The following is a 21,074-nucleotide window of genomic DNA, read 5'->3' as shown; positions in this document are numbered from 1 at the left end:
ACCAATTCCCGGAGTTTACTCAAACTCATGCCCATTGCATCGGTGATGCCATCCAACCATCCCATCCTGTCATTCCCCTTCTCTTCCTGCCTTCAATCTTTCCCAGCATCAGGGTCTTTTCTAAGTCAGTTCTTTGCATCAGGTGGCCAAAGTATTGGAGTTTCAGCTTCAGCATCAGTCCTTCCATTGAATATTCAGGACTGATCTCCTTTAGGATGGACTGGTTGGATCTCCTTACAATCCAAGGGACTCTCAAGAGTCTTCTGCAACACCACAGTTCACGCAGGGAAGCATAACCTTCACTTACACAAACCCAATCCTTTCACATCGCCAACACTAAAACCAGTGCATTTGCTGTTTCTAAGGACGGATCCGTCCCTTGATGCTTCATTTTTAGGGCAAGAGGAGGGCCTAAAAGACTCAAGAAGACGCGCACCCTTTACCAAAAATGAGATGTCTATGGGGCGGCCCTCCACGCCCAAAGACCGCCCCCTGAAGGACTAGCAACAGAGAGGTAAGCAGGGAAGGGAAGCAGAAAAGGGCAGACCAGCTACGCAGGCGGACTCTGGGGCGGGAGAGGTGGCAGTGCTCGGAGACAACGGGGAAGCCCCCCGGCCCGGCACTGGCACGTAACAAGAGATAGGAGGCTGGGCGCCATGCGTGTGCGGTCGTAGGTGGATGGCCCGGATCAGAGGTGCGGCGGCAGGCGCGGGAGAAGCGGCCAAGGGCGGTCCCCAAGGAGCGGGCTCTGAGTGGACGGCGCCAACCCAAGCCCCGCCGAGCGCCCCTCGAGAGTGGGGCCGCGGACCGTCGCCGCCGTCCTCAGGCCTCTGCTGGGGCCACCGGGCCCGCCTCCTTCATGCGCAGGCTCGTTAACCAGGAAGACGCGGGTGGGCCGAGTCAAGAACCGGAAGTGCCCGGGCGCACCGGCAACCTTCCCCGGAAGCCCGCCAGCCGGAACAGCCCTGAGGCCCCGCCCCTCGACGGAATGCTGGGTTGCTGGGCAACCGGCGCGGGCGCCGCGGGAGGGTTCGGTGGTGCACAGAGCTGTCCCTGTGTAGCCCCTACTTCCTGCCCTGGCAACCTCCCGGCCCGCCCGCCTCCCTTCTTGCCGCCCCTCCTCGCATCACGGAATCCCTGCCCTTGGCACTACGTGCACCTCTCCGGCTCCCACGACACTCTAGTGCCCACTTGCTTCGAAGCCAAGCTTCATCGAAAGGGAAGCGGGCCGACCCCGGGCGCGACCTCCACGTTGGCTGAGCGCGCCTCTCCAGCCATGGCCACCTACACCTACACCAGCCGGCCCCGGGCCCTGCCCTGCCAGCGCCGCCGTTACCGGGACGACCTGATGCAGCAGTGAGTGAGCAAACCGGCCCCTGTGGGGTGTCTCCCCATCCTGGGGCCGCGGGATCTTGGCCCTTTCGCCCTGGCAGAACCTGCCTATGCCGCTTTCCCTTCCCTGCTCTCTGAGAAATAAATTCCCTCCCTAAGGAATTCTACTGGAGAAGGAAATGGCAACCCACTCCAGTATTCTTGCCTGGAGGATCCCAGGGACAGAGGAGCCTGGTGGGCTGCCGTCTAGGGGGTCGCGCAGAGTCGGACACAACTGAAGCGACTTAGCAGCAGCAGCAAGAAACTCTCCTGTGTTGTGGAGGACTGAAGCAATAAAGGGAATTAGTTAACTTTTTAGTGATCATGATGCTGGCATGATTGATAACATGTGCAGGGAAACGACGTATTGAGTCAACAGATGTTTATTGGCCGACTGTGTGCCAAGCAGGCACCTTCTAGGAGCACCAACATACATTTTCTTACCTAGTCTCCAGTGCTGTGAAGTTGGTTTTATATTATGTATTATGCATATAAACAAACTGGGATACAAAGGTGTACCTCACAATAGCGTGTCCATAATGGGGGTCACATAAATCTCTTTTCACAGGAATCAGGTTCTCCTTCCATGTTGGACTGCGAATTGTACTTTTACTTCATCGGTATTGCAAATATTCAGGTATCCATATTTGGAAAGGCATTAAATATTATGGTTCTCTTAAAGTTCTTTCTGTATGCTTCAATTTTTGGCATCAGCAGAACTTTCCAAGAATGCAGGCTCCATGGAAGCAAGACCCTTTATGACTTCTATTCACTAAAGATCTGCCTGACAGATAGTTAGCACTCAACACAGATTGTTGAATTAAAGACTGAACATGAGTTCTTGATGCTTATTTCAAGCAGAGTCTAAAATCATCATTATCTTATTCTGACAGTAAAGACATTTGTTAATAAGAAATGTCTATCACTTTAAGAAAACCAAAATAAGAACATTTAAATTATAAAAAGATTCAGTTTTAAAAGGGACTCCTTGGAGAAATATTTCCTAGTGCCTTGAAGTGGTTGCTTACAAATCCTTCCTATTAAATCACACCAAGAGATGAAATAAGAATCATTGGTGGTTCCTTAGAAACAATTTCTCTTTTTATAGAATTAGTTGATTGGTATATTGAAGCAATCTGAATCAAGCCTTTGAGAGGAGTTCTTTTAGATGTGTCTTTTTGATTTTTCAGTTTACAAATTTATAAAAGTAATACATTCTTGTGAAGCAAATGGAAATTACAAATAAGGAGTAATAAAGGCAAAGTTAATTCTCTCTCACCCATCTCTACTCCCACTTCCCTGTTGTAAGCAAACTTAAACAGTCTTACTCTTCCACAGCTTGCTTGTGCACACAAAGAGGAGCATATGTACGTGTATATGGAAGGTTTTATTTCCAAAATGGAATCATTCTACACATATTAATCTGCGCTTGGCTCCCTCTACTTTTTTTCTCCTCCACGTTTTTATAAACTCTAATTCCTTTTTTCCCCAAATTTCTTTCTGTATACATGCACACGCAGATTTAATTTTTTAATATATGTACTCATTCATGCCTGTGGGCATTCTTAGTACAGCCTTATTCTCTAGCCCCTTCTCTTGCAAACCTGCTGTCCCTCTCCTGCCTCCAAACCACATTAATGACTTTGAATGAATACTTTGGTACTTTTCTCCAGACACCCATGTTTATGTGCACACGTATGAATACAAATATATACATACAGATACACATCTGTGTGGCCTTTGTCTACTTCATAACAATGTAGCATACATAATTCTCAACGTCTTCCTTCTCTCACCTAATTCTGGAACTTCCTTAATCAACAGTGCTATAAAAAAAATTGTTTTCTTAAAATATTTTCACCTTACTCTAAATCCTATTAAAAATGAGTTGACCTCAAAGACAAATATCATATGATATCACTTACATGTGGAATCTGCAAAAGTGATAGAATTGAACTTATTTACAAAATGGAAATAGATTCACAGACATAGTAACTTATGGTTACCAAAGAAGAAAGGGGATGAGGAATAAAGTGAAAATTTGAGGTTAACTACACACTGCTGCTGCTAAGTCGCTTCAGTCGTGTCTGACTCTGTGCGACCCCAGAGACGGCAGCCCACTAAGCTCCCCCGTCTCTGGGATTCTTCAGGAAAGAACACTGGAGTGGGTTGCCATTTCCTTCTCCAATGCGTGAAAGTGAAGTTGCTCAGTCGTGTCTGACTCCTAGCGACCCCATGGACTGCAGCCTACCAGGCTCCTCTGTCCATGGGATTTTCCAGGCAAGAGTACTGGAGTGGGTTGCCATTGACACTACTATATAAATAGATAGATAGCAAGGACCTAGTATATAGCACAGATACTTTCAGTATCTTGTAATAACTTATACTGGAAAAGAATCTAAAAAATATATATATGTATAATTGATATACTTTGCTGTATACCTGAAACCAACTCAATATTGTAAATCAAATATACTTTAATTTTTGACAATGAAAAATTGACTTTTGGATACCAATGCTCTATTACACTCATAATTTAGAATCTATGTTTTTATAGACCTGAAGAACCTGTGCATTATGGAAACATAATGTATGACAGAAGGGTGATCCGAGGCAACACTTACGCTCTACAGTCAGTACCACTGGTAAGTACAGTTTGAATTGTCTGACACAGAGTACTCCAAACTACTTGTGGTGAAGGACCAATTTTTGTTTCTGTCTTTAAATTTCTGATCTGTTACAGACTAAAACATTTATGAAATAAGGATGGATTGCTAGAAAAATGAAAGGGAAAAAAAATGTATGCAAATATAAGCCAGATAGTGGTTGGCAGGGAATGGGGGAATAGAGAAGTGTTATTTAATGAGTACGGAGTTTCAGTTTCACAGAGTGAAAAAAGTTGTGGAGATGAACGGTGGTAGTGGTTGCACAATGTGAATGTACTTAATGCCCCTGAGCTGTGCACTGAAAAATGGTTTGGTTCGGTTCAGTCACTCAGTCATGTCCAACTCATTGCAATCCCATGGACTGCCCATCACCAAATCCCGGAGCTTACTCAAACTCGTGTCCATAGAGTCGGTGATGCCATCCAACCATTTCATCCTCTGTCATCCCCTTCTCCTCCCGCCTTCAATCTTTCCCATCATCAGGGTCTTTTCCAGTAAGTCAGTTCTTTGCATTAGGTGGCCAAAGTATTGGAGCTTCAGCTCCAGCATCAGCCCTTCCAGTGAATATTCAGGACTGATTTCCTTTAGGATTGACTGGTTGGATCTCCTTGGGACTCTCAAGAGTCTTCTCCAGCACCACAGTTCAAAAGTATCAATTCTTTTTGCTCAGCTTTCTTTATAGTCCAACTCTCACATCCATACACGTGACTACTGGAAAAACCATAGCTTTGACTAGATGGACCTTTTTTGGCAAAGTAATGTCTCTGCTTTTTAATATACTGTCTAGGTTGGTCATAGCTTTTCTTCCAAGGAGCAAATGTCTTAATTTCATGGCTGCAGTCACCATCTGCAGTGATTTTAGAGCCCAGGAAAATAAATCTATCACTGTTTCCATTGTTTCCCCATCTATTTGCCATGAAGTGATGGGACTGGATGCCATGATCTTAGTTTTCTGAATGTTGAGTTTTAAGCAAACTTTTTCACTCTCCTCTTTCACTTTCATCAAAAGTCTCTTTAGTTCATCTTCACTTTCTGCCATAAGGGTGGTGTCATCTGCATATCTGAGGTTATTGATATTTCTCCCGGCAGTCTTGATTCCAGCTTGTGTTTCATCCAGCCCGACATTTCTCATGATGTACTTTGCATATAAGTTAAATTAGCAGGGTGACAATATACAACTTTGACGTACTCCTTTCCCAATTTGGAACCAGTCTGTTGTTCCATGTCCAGTTCTAACTGTTGCTTCTTGACCTGCATACAGATTTCTCAGGAGTCAGGTAAGGTGGTCTGGTATTCTCACCTCTTTAAGAATTTTCCACAGTTTATTGTGATCCACACAGTCAAAGGCTTTGGCATAGTCAGTAAAGCAGAAGTAGATGTTTTTCTGGAACTCTCTTGCTTTTTTGATGATCCAGTGGATGTTGGCAATTTGATCTCTGGTTCCTCTGCTTTTTCTAAATCCAGCTTGAACATCTGGAAATTCATGGTTCATGTACTTTTGAAGCCTGGCTTGGAGAGTTTTGAGCATTTTCTAGCGTGAGATAAGTGTAATTGTGCAGTAGTTTGAACATTCTTTGGCATTGCCTTTCTTTGGAATTGCAATGGAAACTGACCTTTTCCAGTCCTGTGGCCACTGCTGAGTTTTCCAAATTTGCTGGCATATTGAGTGCAGCACTTTCACAGCATCGTCTTTTAGGATTTGAATTAGCTCAACTGGAATTCCATCACCTCCACTAGCTTTGATTGTAGTGATGCTTCCTGAGGTCCACTTGACTTCGCATTCCGAGATGTCTGGCTCTAGGTGAGTGATCACACCATCGTGGTTATCTGGGTCATGAAAATCTTTTTTGTATAGTTCTTCCGTGTATTCTTGCCACCTCTTCTTAATATCTTCTCCTTCTGTTAGGTCCATACCTTTTCTGTCCTTTATTGTGCCCATCTTTGCATGAAATGTTCTGTTGGTATCTCCAACTTCTTGAAGAGATCTCTGCCTTTCCCATTCTGTTGTTTTCCTCTGTTTCTTTGCACTGATCACCAAGGAAGGCTTTCTTAGCTCTCCTTGCTATTCTTTGGAACTCTGCATTCAGATGGGTATATCTTTCCTTTTCTCCTTTGCCTTTTGCCTCCTTAATCCCTTAGTCATCTATTGTTTGTGTACTTGAACAGGCTTTGTTTGGACTGAAGTTGTTTTCTTTGTGAGCTAATGTATTTTTTATGGAAATTTCTGTCATGAAATTAGGCTAAAAAAAAGTTCAAGTGGTTTTCAATTTCTTAACTACACATTAAAATCTATTGAGGCTGAATGGTTACCTCAGTTTGCTAGGCATCAGAGGAGTTCATGGTAAAAAATCCTTGAATGAGGAAAAACAGTTTATTGTTTGGGATTCTGTACCCATTGTATTCTGGTTAACAGTCATACTTTGAAGTTACTTTTTTGTGTTTTACCAGATACCTTTGTAATTGCCTGACAAATTTCAGATAAATTTTTAATCACCAACTCACTGGTAAGTAGGATGTATTCTATGACAGATGCTTTTATGCCACCCAGGAATTGCTTTGGAGCAGCACTCCTACACACTTTAAGAAATATTTTCTAAATTTTCTAAGCCTTTTCTGTCATTCAGCCTGGGCAACCTGATCCTGTAGAGATTCAGAGACAGCAGCAGGTTAGGAGGAGGGCTTTTGCCAGAAAACGAGCCCAAGAACAGCTCAGACCACGTACACCCGAACCCGTGGAAGGCAGAAAACACGTGGATGTGCAGACCGGTATGTGGGCCCACGGCTTGGTGGCTCCTGAGAGTGTATGGTTTTCTGAGTCAGTTCATTTTGTTTGACTTTCATATTAACGTATCTGTTATGCCATCTAGTATTTCCCTGTCACGTGGTAGAAGAAGTCCGTTCAGTAAAAAAACTCATAGACTGAATATTGTTATTTTATTGGATATGGCTGAAAATGTGACATGGCGATTTTTTTGAAAAAGAGTATAAGGACCAAAATAATTCTCTCAGCCCTTTTCGCGTATGCTGTTCTCCAACTGGGAGTATTTCCTGCTTTTTGTAGCCCAGGATGAATCCCTCTTGGACTCGTGGAAGGTGGAGATCAGTATAGTTTTATTTTGGTATTTTGTCTTTTGAGAGAAGTAAACCCATTTACTGAATATCTGAAAACTGTATATCTGAAAATCTGAGTTATTAGTCCAAGCTTTACTAATCCCGGGGCTTCCCGGGTAGCTCAGCTGGTAAAGAATCCCCCTGCAAAGCAGGAGACTCCAGTTCGATTCCTGGATCTGGAAGTTCCCCTGGAGAGGGAATAGGCTACCCACTCCAGTATTCTTGGGCTTTGCTGGTGGGTCATGTGGTAAAGAAATCCACCTGCAACATGGGAGACCTGTGTTTGATACCTGGGTTGGGAAGATCCCCTGGAGGAGGGCATGGCAACCCACTCCAGCATTCCTGCCTGGAGAATCCCCATGGACAGAGGAGCCTGGCGGGCTACAGTCCATGGTCACAAAGAGTCGGACACGACTGAGCGACTAAGCCCAGCACAGCACAAGCCTGTTTAGATCTGAGTCCCCCACCTCTCTCACCGTGGCCTCTTCTAGCTCCTTTTGCTCTCCATTCCCTTGCATCCTCCCCGGGGCCACACAGGCTCTCCTAGGCTAGTGCCAGGCTTTTCCTACTTATCTGACTGTTGTCAGCTGTGGGGGTTTATCTGGACCCATGGCGTCCAGCCGTGTTGTTGACAGAATCTTGGTAGTCAAGCAATACTTGATGTTTTCCTTGGACATAAAATGTAACTACCTAAGATTCACCCTGCCAAGATGGTGAGTGGATTCACCAGAGATATTTCTGGATAGTAAGGACAAAAGGTTGAGGACCATTCCAAGCTGTTTCCTACCTTGAGACCAAGTCTAGAATAAGTATATGTCTGTGATTAGCCAATATAGTTGTAATTCTATGAAAGCTAAATTTTAGTCTTTACTTACCCCATCAGAATATGAAGTGATAGAATAGCAGCCACTTCTTGTTGAGTACTTCCTGTGTCTCAGAGACGGTACCAGGTCCTTTACCTGTGTCTCCTTTATCATTATGAAGACTGCAGGGGGCTGATAGCCATGATCCCTTCTGCAGGTAAAGAAACTAAGACCCAAAGAGGATGTAATTGCCAGGTCCTCTGTTCAACACCTGACTCCGGTTCTCATGTCGTTTACATGATGCCATACTGCCCTGGCCTCATGTAAATTATTCCTAAGGTGAAATTTGTTTTCATATGTCTGTTTATGATGTGTAGGCTAGAGAGAACGTCCATAACACAATGATGTGATACATAGTTTTTTTTACATGTCCAGGAATTTTCAAACCTTTGAACATCGACTGTCTTAAGACTTTGTTACATGGGTGGATCATTAACTTTCCATCCCGTGTTATATTTTGTGTCTTATATACATCTATAGGTTCATGTTCTTTAGTTCTGTTTTCAAATACAGAGTTAAAGTCGCTCAGTCATGTCTGACTCTTTGCGACCCCATGGGCTGTCCATGGAATTTTCCAGGCCAGAATACTGGAGTGGGTAGCCTTTCCCTTCTCCAGGAGATCTTTCCAACCCAGGGATCAAACCCAGGTCTCCCGCATTGCAGGCAGATTCTTCACCAGCTGAGCCACAAGGGAAGCCCATTTTAAATACAAAGCTCAGTGATCTCTCAACATTTAGTAAATATTCTAGCCTGACTGACTCTGTGGTCTTCCAAATATATAAAAATGCTTAGTACACTATGTGGATTGAACCCCACATTTGAGCACCTTTATTTCAAGATTTATATTCTGATCCATTCATTTCTGTTTTGAAGGGGCTATAGTTTCAAATTCTTGAAAAAGACCAGAATTTCAAACTCAATGTATATGGTATTCTCTTAGAATTATACCTTGAAGAAATTGCTGACCGCATAATAGAAGTTGATATGGAGTGCCAGACAGATGCGTTTTTGGACAAACCACCAACACCACTCTTTATTCCTGCCAAAACTGGCAAAGATGTGGCCACCGAAATTCTAGAAGGAGAGGTATAGTACATCATTAGACTTCCCTCTGTCTTCTTTATGAAGAGTTAGATTTAATTAAAACCTTAACGTAAGTGCAAACCACCTCACAGTCAGGAAGATTCTAAATACTTACTGCATTTCCTTCCAAATGGTGTATGGGTTTATCCTGAGCTACCCAGAAATGTTTTTAAATATCATGATCGTTTACTTTTTAGTCTTTAAAAAAAAGATTTAAATGCCATGATCTGATTTTCCCCCTCTGCTGATCAGAAATAAAAAATTTTAGAAATGTGTTTAGAATATTTACATATTTAATTTTTGTGTGTTTGCATACTTGCTTAATGGATGAACATAAGGTAGATTTGTACCAAATGAGGAAAAATAATATCTCTGGTATGAAAGGTTCCACTGCTAGTTGCTGGTTGATTATATAAGTTTTATGAAGATAATTCTCTGTACTAGGAAAAAAGTCCGAAAATAATTAATTTTTATATCAGTGTGGAATACACAAATACAGGCCAGTTTCTGAAACTGAAGAAGAGAAGGCAGTGCACATAATGACTTTAGTGAGATTTAAAACTCGAAGGAATTCGAAAATATTGTCATTGAATTAGGAAATAAAATAAGTCTTCATAATCTATACAGAAGACTATACTTGCCTCTAAATCCTAGGGATGAATCACCAAAGTATCCATTATTCTTGTTCCTTTGTTCTTCAAACTGTTATCAAAACGACCAATAAAAATCAAGCAGAAAAGATGGAGAACAAGACAGACAAAGACATTTCCCTTGGGTTTTAGAGTTTTATTGGAAAATTATTGAGAATGAAGGTTTATTCTTATGATTGAATAGATCTTTTTATAACTTTGACTCTTACCAGTTTTTGCCTGTAAAGAGCCCCTTGTGCCTTTTGGGCTGTTTTGAAGATTAGAAACAGTAAATTACCAGCTCAGTGTCTGGCACACAGAAGACCCTCAATAAGTAGGATCCTGTTATTTATTGCTGCTTTTGTGGATATTTTTTTCGCTGAGCCTTTAGTCCATGATTAAAATTTTAAATTTGTTTTGTGTGTTTAAGCTGTTTGACTTTGATCTTGAAGTTAAACCAATGTTAGAAGTTTTGGTGGGAAAGACCATCGAGCAGTCTCTTCTGGAAGTGATGGAAGAGGAAGAGTTGGCGAACCTGCGGGCCAGTCAGTACGCATATGAAGAGCTTCGCAATGTCGAGCTTGCTGAAGTCCAGCGGCTTGAAGAGCAGGAGAGGCGACACCGGGAGGAAAAAGTAGAGAATTTTCGTTTTCTCTCTCAGACAGATTTCGGTTACTTAAGCAATTATGTTCAAAATCCCATGTAGAGCTAACAGGTCTTGGCAAACATGTTAGAAAAGACCTGTAGTATTTGTTGTTCAGGTCTCTCCTACAGATCACCGATCTTTCATGAACAATTATATTTTTAAAATTCCAGTTTACATAGATGTACCTAAATAGAGATGGACTTCCCAGGTGGCTCAACAGTAAAGAATCTGCCTGCCAGTATAGGCAACCCAGGTTCTATTCCTGGAGAAGGAAATGGCAGCCCGCTCCAATATTCTTCCCTGGGAAATCCCATGGAGAGAGGAGGCCTGGCAGGCTACAGTCTATGGGGTTGCAAAGAGTCGGACTAAATAACACCAACAACCTAAATAGAGTTCCCCAAAATTCCTGCAGGTCACAATTTAAATTACACATGTCCCAATGAAAGGCACTCTTAAATATCAAGAGTCCTAGAGAAGAAATAACATCAGTTTGCCGAAAATCAATGGCAGAAAAGGTGGCAGGGAAAAGTGGAGTGTATTTGGGTAGATGCGGAGTAAGAAAGAGGATCTGGAAAGAATTCTGGGTCTTTTTCTCAGTGACTAGCTCTGCTCCACACCCTTATACATACACCTACCATCCGAGTCTTTACAGAATATTTCTTCAGATTATAAGGTTTTTAGAACCTTTAATAAGAAAAGTTGTAGAATCCGATCATTAAATATGCCACAAACCTCTAGTTAGGAATCACTAGGCTCAGTACAGTTTAAGGTGAGTTAAACACTGGATGGATAAATGATAAAGAGTTTCCAAACACCTGAAAGGGCTCAGAGTCTAGCTTCCCACACGAATAGCTCAGTTGTTGGAACATTCTACTCCAAACCTAGTCAGGTGGACTTTCAGTTTTCCTCCAGAATGAGTAACTTTGTAAAGAGCATGGGTCTGTTGATAAGGATTGTGCAAATGCACGATTATATGTTCACAAGTATAAGATGAATCCTAACAGTCAGCTTTGTTGAAATAATTGGTGAAGCTTTTATCAAAGAAGAGTTAAATTTGTTTGTTTACTGTTTGGTGGTGTGTGCATGCTCAGCTGTGTCTGGCTTGGACTGCAGCCTGTCAGGGTTCTTTGTCCATGGAATATCTCAGGCAAGAGTACTGGAGTGGGTTGCCATTTCCTCCTCCAGGGGACCTTCCTGACCCAGGAAATGAACCCACGTCTCCTGCCAAGCAGTTAGATTCTTTACCATTGAGCCACCTGGGAAGCCCTTATTTACTATTAGGAAATGTTTTCAAATTTTAAGCAAATATAAATCTGGTTGACTTGTATTCTTCATTTTTTATAATATATATTATTTACTATTAGGAAATATGAAAAAACAAAGAATACAAGTCATCTAGATTTATATTTACTTCAACTTTGAAAATAGACTAATTAGAAAATATATTAATGTTCCCATTTCTGCATGGGAATAGAGAAGGTAGTTCATAAGCTTCACAGATTTCATATGATCTATAAATAGCAACAGCAACAAAAAGGTTTTATAATTTTCAGAACTTTACAAATTCAAAGAGTCATTATAAATGAGACAATTTATTGGCCCAAGTTTTTTAATCAAAGATGTCTAAGCAACTATAATTTTCATATCAGCAATACTTTATAATACTAATTAAAAATACAGGTAACTATTATTATTCTTTGATTTCAGTCAGACATGTATATCCTGAAATTACTTTACTTGAAAATGGATCAGGAAATGAGTTTTACCTTAAGCATCATCTCCTCTGAATTCAGTACCTACTTAGCTGTTGAAATTCATTAAAATATTAGTGAAAAATACGAACTGATCTTAGACACCTTGCTGTCCTTTTTTGGGCACAAATATAAGTACAAATTCTCACACTCATGAGAGTCGGTATCGGGGGAAGATATAATAGCCACCTGTGATGGTGTTTTCCTCTGGGCAGGAACGTCGGAAGCAGCAGCAATGGCAGGTGGTTCACAAGCATAACGAGACTTCGCAGAAGATCGCGGCTCGAGCGTTTGCACAGCGTTACCTGGCCGACCTCCTCCCATCAGTTTTTGACAGCCTTCGGGATGGTGGCTACTTTTATGATCCCATTGAAAGAGGTTTGTTGGAGGTCTTTCGTTAGATTAACTGTTGCAATAAGCATCCTGCTAATGGTTTGAGTTCATGTTGTGCCCATTTTTGTTTTGAATTGGAATCTTTCTTTACCAGCTGAGCCAAACAGGAAGCCCAAGAATACTGGAGTGGGTAGCCTATCCCTTCTCCCAGCGGAACTTCCCGAGCCAGCAATCAAACTAGGATCTCCTGCTTCGCGGGCAGATTCTTTCCCAGTTGAGCTATCAGGGAATCTTTCTATCTCTGGGCCAAATTTTAAAATCAGTTATAGTTGTTTTAAGAAAGTACCATCACTAATAAGAGGTGTGTTACAAAGATTTTAGAATGGTTACTGAGAAACAACATTGGAGAGTAGAAAGAAATATGGACCGGATGTCCCCCATAACCCCAGCTCCTTGTTTCATCTCACATAGTGCCTATAAAGTCAGTTCTGAAGGCTTTGACTCCGGGGAAGGCCTCATAATTTTGCAAATACCATTTATACTTCAATGGAAAGGTAATGGAGCAGACCACATAGAGAGAATACTACACAGCAAAAGTGAGACTATACGAGTCTGTTTGACATTTTATAATAAGAAAACAAGGCTGATATATCTGTAACATTAGGGGAAAGAGCACAGGTTCTTCCAGTTTGTAATGATTCATAAAAATCACTTAATGAAATTAACTTTTTAAATTACAGATATTGAGATAGGATTCCTCCCATGGCTAATGAATGAAGTTGACAAAACCATGGAGTACAGCATGGTGGGAAGAACAGTGCTTGACAGTAAGTTCTTTTATGTTATTGAAAAGTCATCTCTGAAATTTTTCGGTAAAAAGAACATAGGGAAAAAGGATGTTAATTTTACAGTTTTGGTTCTTAAAGTTTCAGTATATCAGTTCTATTCACAAAGTGAACTGAAGTCGCTCAGTAGTGTCCGACTCTTTGCGACCCCATGGACTGTAGCATACCAGGCTCCTCCATCCATGGGATTTTCCAGGCAAGGGTACTGGAGTGGGTTGCCATTTAACAAAGGTACCTATTTTTACCTTCAGTATTATTTTTGGTTCTTGTATAATTTGATCAGAATTAACATCTTCTGTCATTACTTTATAAATCATATTCTGTTAAAACAGGCATTGAATAGAATTCATATTAAGTGGCACAAAAGGTATGTATTGCTTTGGTCATGATACAGGGAAGGCACAAGGCCTAGTGAATGTTTTATACTCATCTATAAGTGAGCGTTATAACTACTAAAATATGAAAAGTCGTAGTGATTTCTGTACATGCAATTTTCAGTGTTGATTCGTGAGGTGGTTGAGAGAAGACTGAACCTCTATGAGCAGAAGGAGGGCAGGCACGCCCCTGTGAGGCCTGAGGATGGACTCGGCGGTCCCGGAGGAACGAGAGAGCCCCTGGTGGGTTTTGAATCCTGGGATCAGGGTGCATCCCAGGCCCAGAGACCCCTTCCAGACAGAGACTCCCTACAGAGAACGCCATACGACACAAGGTACATGGAGAGAGTGTCGTCCCGGGAAAGGAGGCTCGCTGAAGAAGATGATGAACTGACAGAAATGAGGAAGTCCTCCAAGAGGGAAGAGCTGTTGCAGTAGAGGGGAGCCTCAGTGCCGTGGAGCCCGTCGGCAGCCAGTCAGCACTGCAACCAATCAGGTAACAATGCGTGAGTCCCCTCAACTCATGGAAATTATGTTGTGTTTAGTCAGCGTGTCTTTTTGTCTCATGGACTGGGCAAATCAAATATGTTGAAATAATAAAACTAATTTTTTAAATGAAACCTTATTTATTTAATAGTAGACTCTTTAGGAGCTATACTATAACTCGAATGAGAACTATGTCTAATTTCAAGCTTCCTATTACCGGTATATATAACCAATATTTGTTTCCTTACTCCTTCCATCACCCCTATATAACCGATATATTTTTCCTTATTTGTCCCATGACCACTACATATCGCTAATGCATTTTTCTTTAGTTTTGTAGTTTCTCTCTCTTTTTTTAGTAAGTATGATATTTAATGTTAGATACCAGTTCTGTTAGCTTTTCTTCTCTGTAGAAAAACTGTTTAATTTACCCCAAGCAGGAATCCCTCAAGTTTGGGTTCCTGAAAGCCACAGGGCTCTCTCCTTCCAAATACCAAGAAATACACCCTTGTCTGTATAAAGTTAAGCCGTTACCCGTTTCATCTTCAATATTCAAGTAAAGTTCTCATCTATTTGTTCACATTCTTGCTATTAAAAAATTTCAGGCAATACCAATGAAGCTAAAGGTCCCTCCTCAGATAGCCTGTGTCATCCATCCGTCCATTCTATGTACCAGCCAGGCCTTTTCTGAGATATTTCTGTAGATAAACATTTGAACATCTGGCAAAATATGGGTTATAGTACTTGCATCTTCACCTAACAGTTTATCTTAGACTTTTCAACATCAGTACATATAAATTTTTTTTTTAATGTGGTCAGATACAACTGTATTATAGGTAATTGCCATTTGACTTTTTAATCTGAACTTGTTTGGTGAATTGAAAATCATAGATATTTTTTACCTCTAAAGTTATGTTAGAGATATAAAACTCTGGCTTAAAACTCAACATTCAAAAAACTAAGATCACGGCATCCGATCCCATCACTTCATGGCAAATAGATGGGGAAACAATGGAAACAGTGACAGACTTTATTTTCTTGGGCTCCAAAATCACTGCAGATGGTGACTGCAGCCAGGAAATTAACAGACACTTGCTCCTTGGAAGAAAAGCTATGACCAACCTAGATGGTGTATTAAAAAGCAGAGATACTACTCTGCCAACAAAGGTCTGTCTAGTCAAAGCTCTGGTTTTTCCATTAGTCACATAAGGATGTGAGAGTTGGACAGTAAAGAAAGCTGAGTGCTGAAGAATTGATGCTTTTGAACTGTGGTGGTGGAGAAGACTCTTGAGCGTCCCTTGGACTGCAAGGAGATCCAACTAGTCAATCCTAAAGGAAATCAGTCCTGAATATTCATTGAAAGGACTGATGCTGAAGCTGAAGCTCCAATACTTTGGCCACCTGATGCAAAGAACTGCCTCATTGGAAAAGATCCTGATGCTGGGAAAGATTGAAGGCAGGAGGAGAAGGGGGGGCAACGGCAGAGGATGAGATGGTTGGATGGCATCACCAACTCAATGGACATGTGTTTGAGCAAGCTCTGGGAGGTGGTGATGGACAGGGAGGCCTGGCATGCTGCAGTCCATGGGGTCACAAAGAGTCAGACACGACTGAGCGACTGAACTAAACTGAAAGTTATATTAATCTCTAATCAGTGATGTCTTCTGAGGCTTCAGATAGATATAGTCTATTTTTCTCAGAATATTTATAAATATATAAGCTGTCAGTGGTTTGAAATAGCTTGCAGTTATTAACACATTTACCTTAGTTTTTTTTTAAACATGGCGTTAAAAATACACAAGAACATCTTTCTCCATTTGTAAAAAGAACTGCGCTGTATGTCTCAGTAGCACTTTTCATGACTCTCAAACTGATTTCGCACATTTTATATCCGTACATCATTTTAACGCCAGAGCAGCCCTTCTGGGGTAGATGTGACGACGTTTTTATTTTCACTCTCGATCAGTCATCGGTCTGTTCAGTCAGCGAGTGTCAACTGAGTGCCTGCTGTGTGCTGAGCACCACGAGGAGGGTGCAGTTACAGCCTCCCGGTGGAGCTGAACAAAACAGTGGTGAGAGAAGAAACCACGGCTCAGGGATTCTAAAGGATTCTCGGTGAAGTGACTAGCCTAGCAAGAAATGGGGTGGAAGCTGGAGCCCAGATCCCCTTCCTTCCAATCTGCTATCCTTTTCTTCTCAACAGCCTTGCACTTTTTGGGAGGTACGAAGAATGAATAAATTATTGAATCAACAGCATTTTTAAAAATGAAGTCTGTCCCCTTTGATTGCTGAGTTAGTTCCGTCTTCTTAAACAGTCTGTGATTATCCTAGAATTTGTTGCTGCTGTTGTTCAGTTGCTCAGTCGTGTCCAACTCTTTGGACTGGAGCCCGCCAGGCTCCTCTGTCCATGGGATTTCCCAGGCAAGAATACTGGAGTGAGTTGCCATGCCCTCCTCCAGGGGATCTTCCCAGTCCAGGGATCCAATCCGCATCTCCTGCATTGGCAGGTGGATTCTTTACCACTAAGCCACCAGGGAAGCCTCAATGATCATCCTGAAATTTACAAGATACTAATTTTGGTGATAAGACCAGGAATTTTTTTTTTTTTTTAATTTTAAGAATGCTTTCAAAATGGAGTAAAGGTTGATTATCTTCTACAATTCTAATCCTCCTTCACAGTAACACTCTGCAGATACTTCACTAAACTTCTCATTCTGAGTGCCATAATTCCATAAGTTAATTCAGTTTATTAAAGAAACCTAAGTCTGTAGACCCCATACTGAAGCTGGTTAAGCTTAACTGCGTATTCCATCCTAGAGAGAAACAAATAATCAAGAGGTTAGGACACTGTCCCTGTGAAAAAACGTGGAGAAGCTGGTGATACATTATCTGTAGAAAAAGAAAAATATTGAGTGGAAACTGAATTATCTGTGCTCACATTTGCTCATGCTCTTCTTAGGAGTTCTGGTCTTTTCTGTTTTCAGCTAACACTAAGCTAAGAGAAGCCGAATAGTAATAAAATGGATAATATGTGATAAATTTCTAGAGATTGTCCTCCCCCAACGTCAATTCCCAGATCACTGAACTAGACGAGGCAGGTAGAGTCATTTCCTCCAGTGCAGGCCTAGTGGTGTGTAAGCCATTCTGACTTGCGCTGAGCTGAGGAACGCTGGCGTGGCCTGGGAAGTCACTCAGCAGTGCAGCGTGGTCAACAGCACACACCAGAGCCAGACCGGCTGGTCTTGAGTTCACCACACGCAAGGAGGTTGCCCCTTTAGTTAGGGAAAAGAACTGGTTTATTTTGAAAGCAGATGAGAGAGCGGAAGTGTTGCAGAAAGAAGTCGTATTTGGAGATGATAATTCCTCTAAAACTCGTAACGGGTGTGGGAGGAGTGGCATAGCGTAGTAAAACGCCATGGTATCGTAATCGTCAGAAGGTTAATCGTGCTCGTTTCTTCTCACCTTAAAACTTTCATTTACTTGTCAATGTTGTTAAAACGTAGCAATCATATCAGCTAAATTTTTAATCTACAGCTTTTAGATATATCTTTCATATGCTTTATTTACTATGCAAAATCTGATATATTCTGCTTTTCCCTTTTGCTTGTAGGTGAATCACAGCAATTTTTATAAATTGCTATAAATTTTTATAATTTTTAATGTATTCTAGAGCTCAATAGCCATAGCCATTTATCTCAGTTTATTTAGTATAAAAGCATTCTGGGGGCTTGCCTTGCAGTCCAGTGGTTAAGAGTCCAAGCTCCCAGTGCAGGGCCATAGGTTGCATCCCTGGTTGGAGAACTAAGATCCCATAGGGCACACAATGTGGCCAAAAAAATAAAATTTTAAAAATAAAGGCATTCTGAAAAAGCCCAAATAAGCATTTAGTTTCCCCATAGACCAATTAGTACCTATTGTTTTTTTGCCGTAGCTCCAAGATCTAACCAGAATCAACCTTTTCCAAGTTTGTTCGCAGTCAGAGACCCAAACAAAAATGTTACAGATCAGGTGTCACTATCATGAACAACTGCTGTTAATGCTGTTGGATTGATGTCTATAATTCTCCCTTTGAATTGGCACATATTTACCTTTTTGTTTCAGTGCTTTCCACTTACAAATTAAAATTTAATAAACTGATAGTTCAGATGATACTTTTTGTTATCCTTAAATCTTAAAAATATAATTAATGAAATGTGTGACTTAAAAGATATGGGTATTACTGGCTTCCCAGGTGGCAGCTAGTGGTAAAGAATCCACCTGCCAATCTGGAGACACAGAGATGTGGATTCGATCCCTGGGTCTGAAAGATCCCCTGGAGGAGGAAATGGCCACCTGCTCCAATATTCTTGCCTAGAAAATTCCATGGAGAGAAGAGCCTGCCAGGCTACAGTCTGTGAGGCTGCAAAGAGTCAGATACAGCTGCGTGCACAGGCACACACACAAGATACAGTCATGGTTATAGGTTTGCTTATAAACAAAATCAGTCAAGATGTTGAAATTTCAGTATAAAAATATAACATTTAAAGAATTTTAAATTCTTTTTGAAAATAAAATTTGAAATACTAATACATTTTTATTATAATATGCATTGATAACATGTTATATATTATATTATATATTTTTATTTTTGATAATGATTGTATATGATGGTCTTCTAACATTTTAGATTATATTGATACCTATTTTTTACCACTAGGTGTCAGTAAATCCCTAAAGCAAAATTAACCTGCTTCCAACTTCAAACATAATTTAAGGACCATAAAGAGACCGTGATAGAGAAAAGAGTTCAAAAATATATTGTACTTCTTGGAGAAGCTAGGCTCACACTGAGTATTTTATCTTGCCCCCAAGTTATCTGCCAGCTCTATAGGGGTGGCAGTGGACTGCACCCTGTATCGCAGACCCTTAAAATGGTAGTGTCAGCATAGACTTTAGCTATCATATAGTCCAGCCTCCTATCCAGTACAGTATCCTTAACAGGTGGTCACTTGGTCTTTGTTTAGTCACTGAGGATGGGGCTTTCCCTTTATAAGCTGCCCTAGAACAGCAATTCTCACATAGTTTTGTCTCCCCAGGCTCAAGACATGGTAAATACTTACTCAAGTACATTGTTGCACAATTCTCATTATTAGAAGTTTCTTTTACACTGAGTCAAAATCTGTCCCGTTATGCGTGGTAAATCCCCTCAATCATATCCGACTGTTTGCAACCTTATGGACTGTAGCCCACCAGGCTCCTCTGTCCATAGGATCCTCCGGGCAAGAATACTAGAGTGGATCGCCATACCCTCCCTCCTCCAGGGGATCTTCCCAGCCCAGGGATCAAACCCACATCCCTTATGTCCCCTGCATTGGCAGGAGGGTTCTTTACCTCCTGCCACCTGGAAAAGTGCCACCTGGGAAGCCCCTGTTCCATTATAACCTATGCCTTTTGGTTTATAACCTATAATCAACTGGCATGATTATGGTGGAGAGAGACAGAATGATTTTATTTACATACCAGCCCTATCCTATACTCCAATAGTTTTTTGGGGGTTTTTTTCCCCAGATTTTTCTTTCTCCCAATGAAGTACCACCACTCATCCCAATTATTCCTCATAGAGAATAGTTTCAGAACTTTCCCACTCTCCATCCTGGTTACTATTACCTTGAAATTTCTGTTTGGTCAAAGTCATCTTAAAACATGTTTCCCAGAATTAGATATACTACTATAGATATAATCAAACTTAGCAAGGAGTATTGTGAAACGTTGTCTCCCCTGATTTGGATGTTACCAACTCACTTCCTCTAAATTCAGGTGTCTAGAAACCTCATTTTTAGAGCGTAAGAGAGAGAAGGCCAAAGTGACTTCTGAGTTGCCATTTTGCCATGGACCATCCAAAGCTATTCCAACATCACTACCCAATTTGGCTGTTTTGTAGCCCCACAGTGTATTAGAAGTAGCATATTAACAAGGAGATGGGGACCACTATGGGAAGACTGTAGGCTAAAACTTATTAGGGAAAAAAGGTACATGGAAAAGCAGGGGAAAATAGATAGCTCAAAAGGCATTAGCAGTCTGAGACCAAAGTTGAATATCCCTCAGCAGGTCTTGAATACATGATTACTTTACAACACAGGACAGAAATTAGTGTTTATGGAAGACGGACTCTGGAATTGGTAGAGTAGGGACCTCTGAAAATCAGCTCCTCCATAAAAGCAACAAGAACACAAGCCAAAAAAAAACCTGTCAAAAAATAACATTTTTAAAATTCGGGAAATTAACCAAAGACTTGGAACAGTGAAGAGCATTTATTCAAGGAAAGTGGCTGAATCTCCAAAGAGTCAGCTTTGTGGCATTTTAATTTGCCCTATTCCCATCCCATTCTTCCCAGCTCCACAATAACCTTGAAAACCAACAGACTCAAAACCATGGTAACTGAGAAAACCAGCAGCCTGTCAGCCACTGGAGGGACTAAAACATGCCTAGAGCTCCCCAGAAAAGCCACATCCCCAGAAAACTGTCAGTATGTGACCTGTCTGGCAGCTCCCTGGATAAGTTCTTTTAAGGGCTTATCTTTATTTGACCTGACTCAGAGCTTGCTCGGTGAGGAAAGTCCCAGCAGCAGGGCATTTGTTTAAAAATAGAAAATCAGCAATCAGCAGCAATAGTCTACCCGGGGTGGAAATGCGAGTTGAAGCAAACAGGAGGCTGACCAGAATACTTGAAAAGGAAATCTGAGGCATGAGAGGTCCGTAGGGGGTTTTGAAAAGTTTCAACATATTCCCAGGAATCTGTAAGTAGAGGGTACTTTGTAGAGCTGTTTACAGCCCAGAAAAGACCTGGGAAGACCCTCACCTCTCATCTCAGGCTGACATCGAGGATCTGCACAAGCAGGAGCTGAGAGCAAAGTCAGAGTCGTAAACTGCTAAAATAT

At 41.4% G+C, this 21,074-nt stretch overlaps 1 protein-coding gene across 6 annotated transcripts in view; it reads left to right on the top strand.

Annotated features, from left to right (window-relative positions):
• RSPH3 (radial spoke 3 homolog) overlaps nt 218–21,074 on the top strand; it is a 38,814-nt gene continuing 17,957 nt past the window's right edge. For 4 of the 6 annotated variants that reach the window (XR_001918561.1, XR_001918562.1, XR_001296111.2 and 1 more), the window contains exons 1-8: nt 218–1,356; nt 3,929–4,016; nt 6,662–6,803; nt 8,952–9,097; nt 10,154–10,357; nt 12,336–12,498; nt 13,194–13,280; nt 13,797–14,168. Coding sequence is in view for 1 of the 6 variants with exons in the window: in XM_018053422.1 (XP_017908911.1) it covers nt 860–1,356; nt 3,929–4,016; nt 6,662–6,803; nt 8,952–9,097; nt 10,154–10,357; nt 12,336–12,498; nt 13,194–13,280; nt 13,797–14,110 (1,641 nt within the window). In the remaining 5 variants the exon portion in view is untranslated. Of the gene's footprint in view, nt 1,357–3,928; nt 4,017–6,661; nt 6,804–8,951; nt 9,098–10,153; nt 10,358–12,335; nt 12,499–13,193; nt 13,281–13,796; nt 14,293–21,074 lie in introns of those variants that run through there. The other 2 variants (XM_018053422.1, XR_001918564.1) reach the window with 2 other exon arrangements.

Source organism: Capra hircus, chromosome 9 (assembly GCF_001704415.2).
Source record: "Capra hircus breed San Clemente chromosome 9, ASM170441v1, whole genome shotgun sequence".
Taxonomy (NCBI): domain Eukaryota; kingdom Metazoa; phylum Chordata; class Mammalia; order Artiodactyla; family Bovidae; genus Capra; species Capra hircus.
This window is presented reverse-complemented; position numbering and strand designations above follow the sequence as displayed.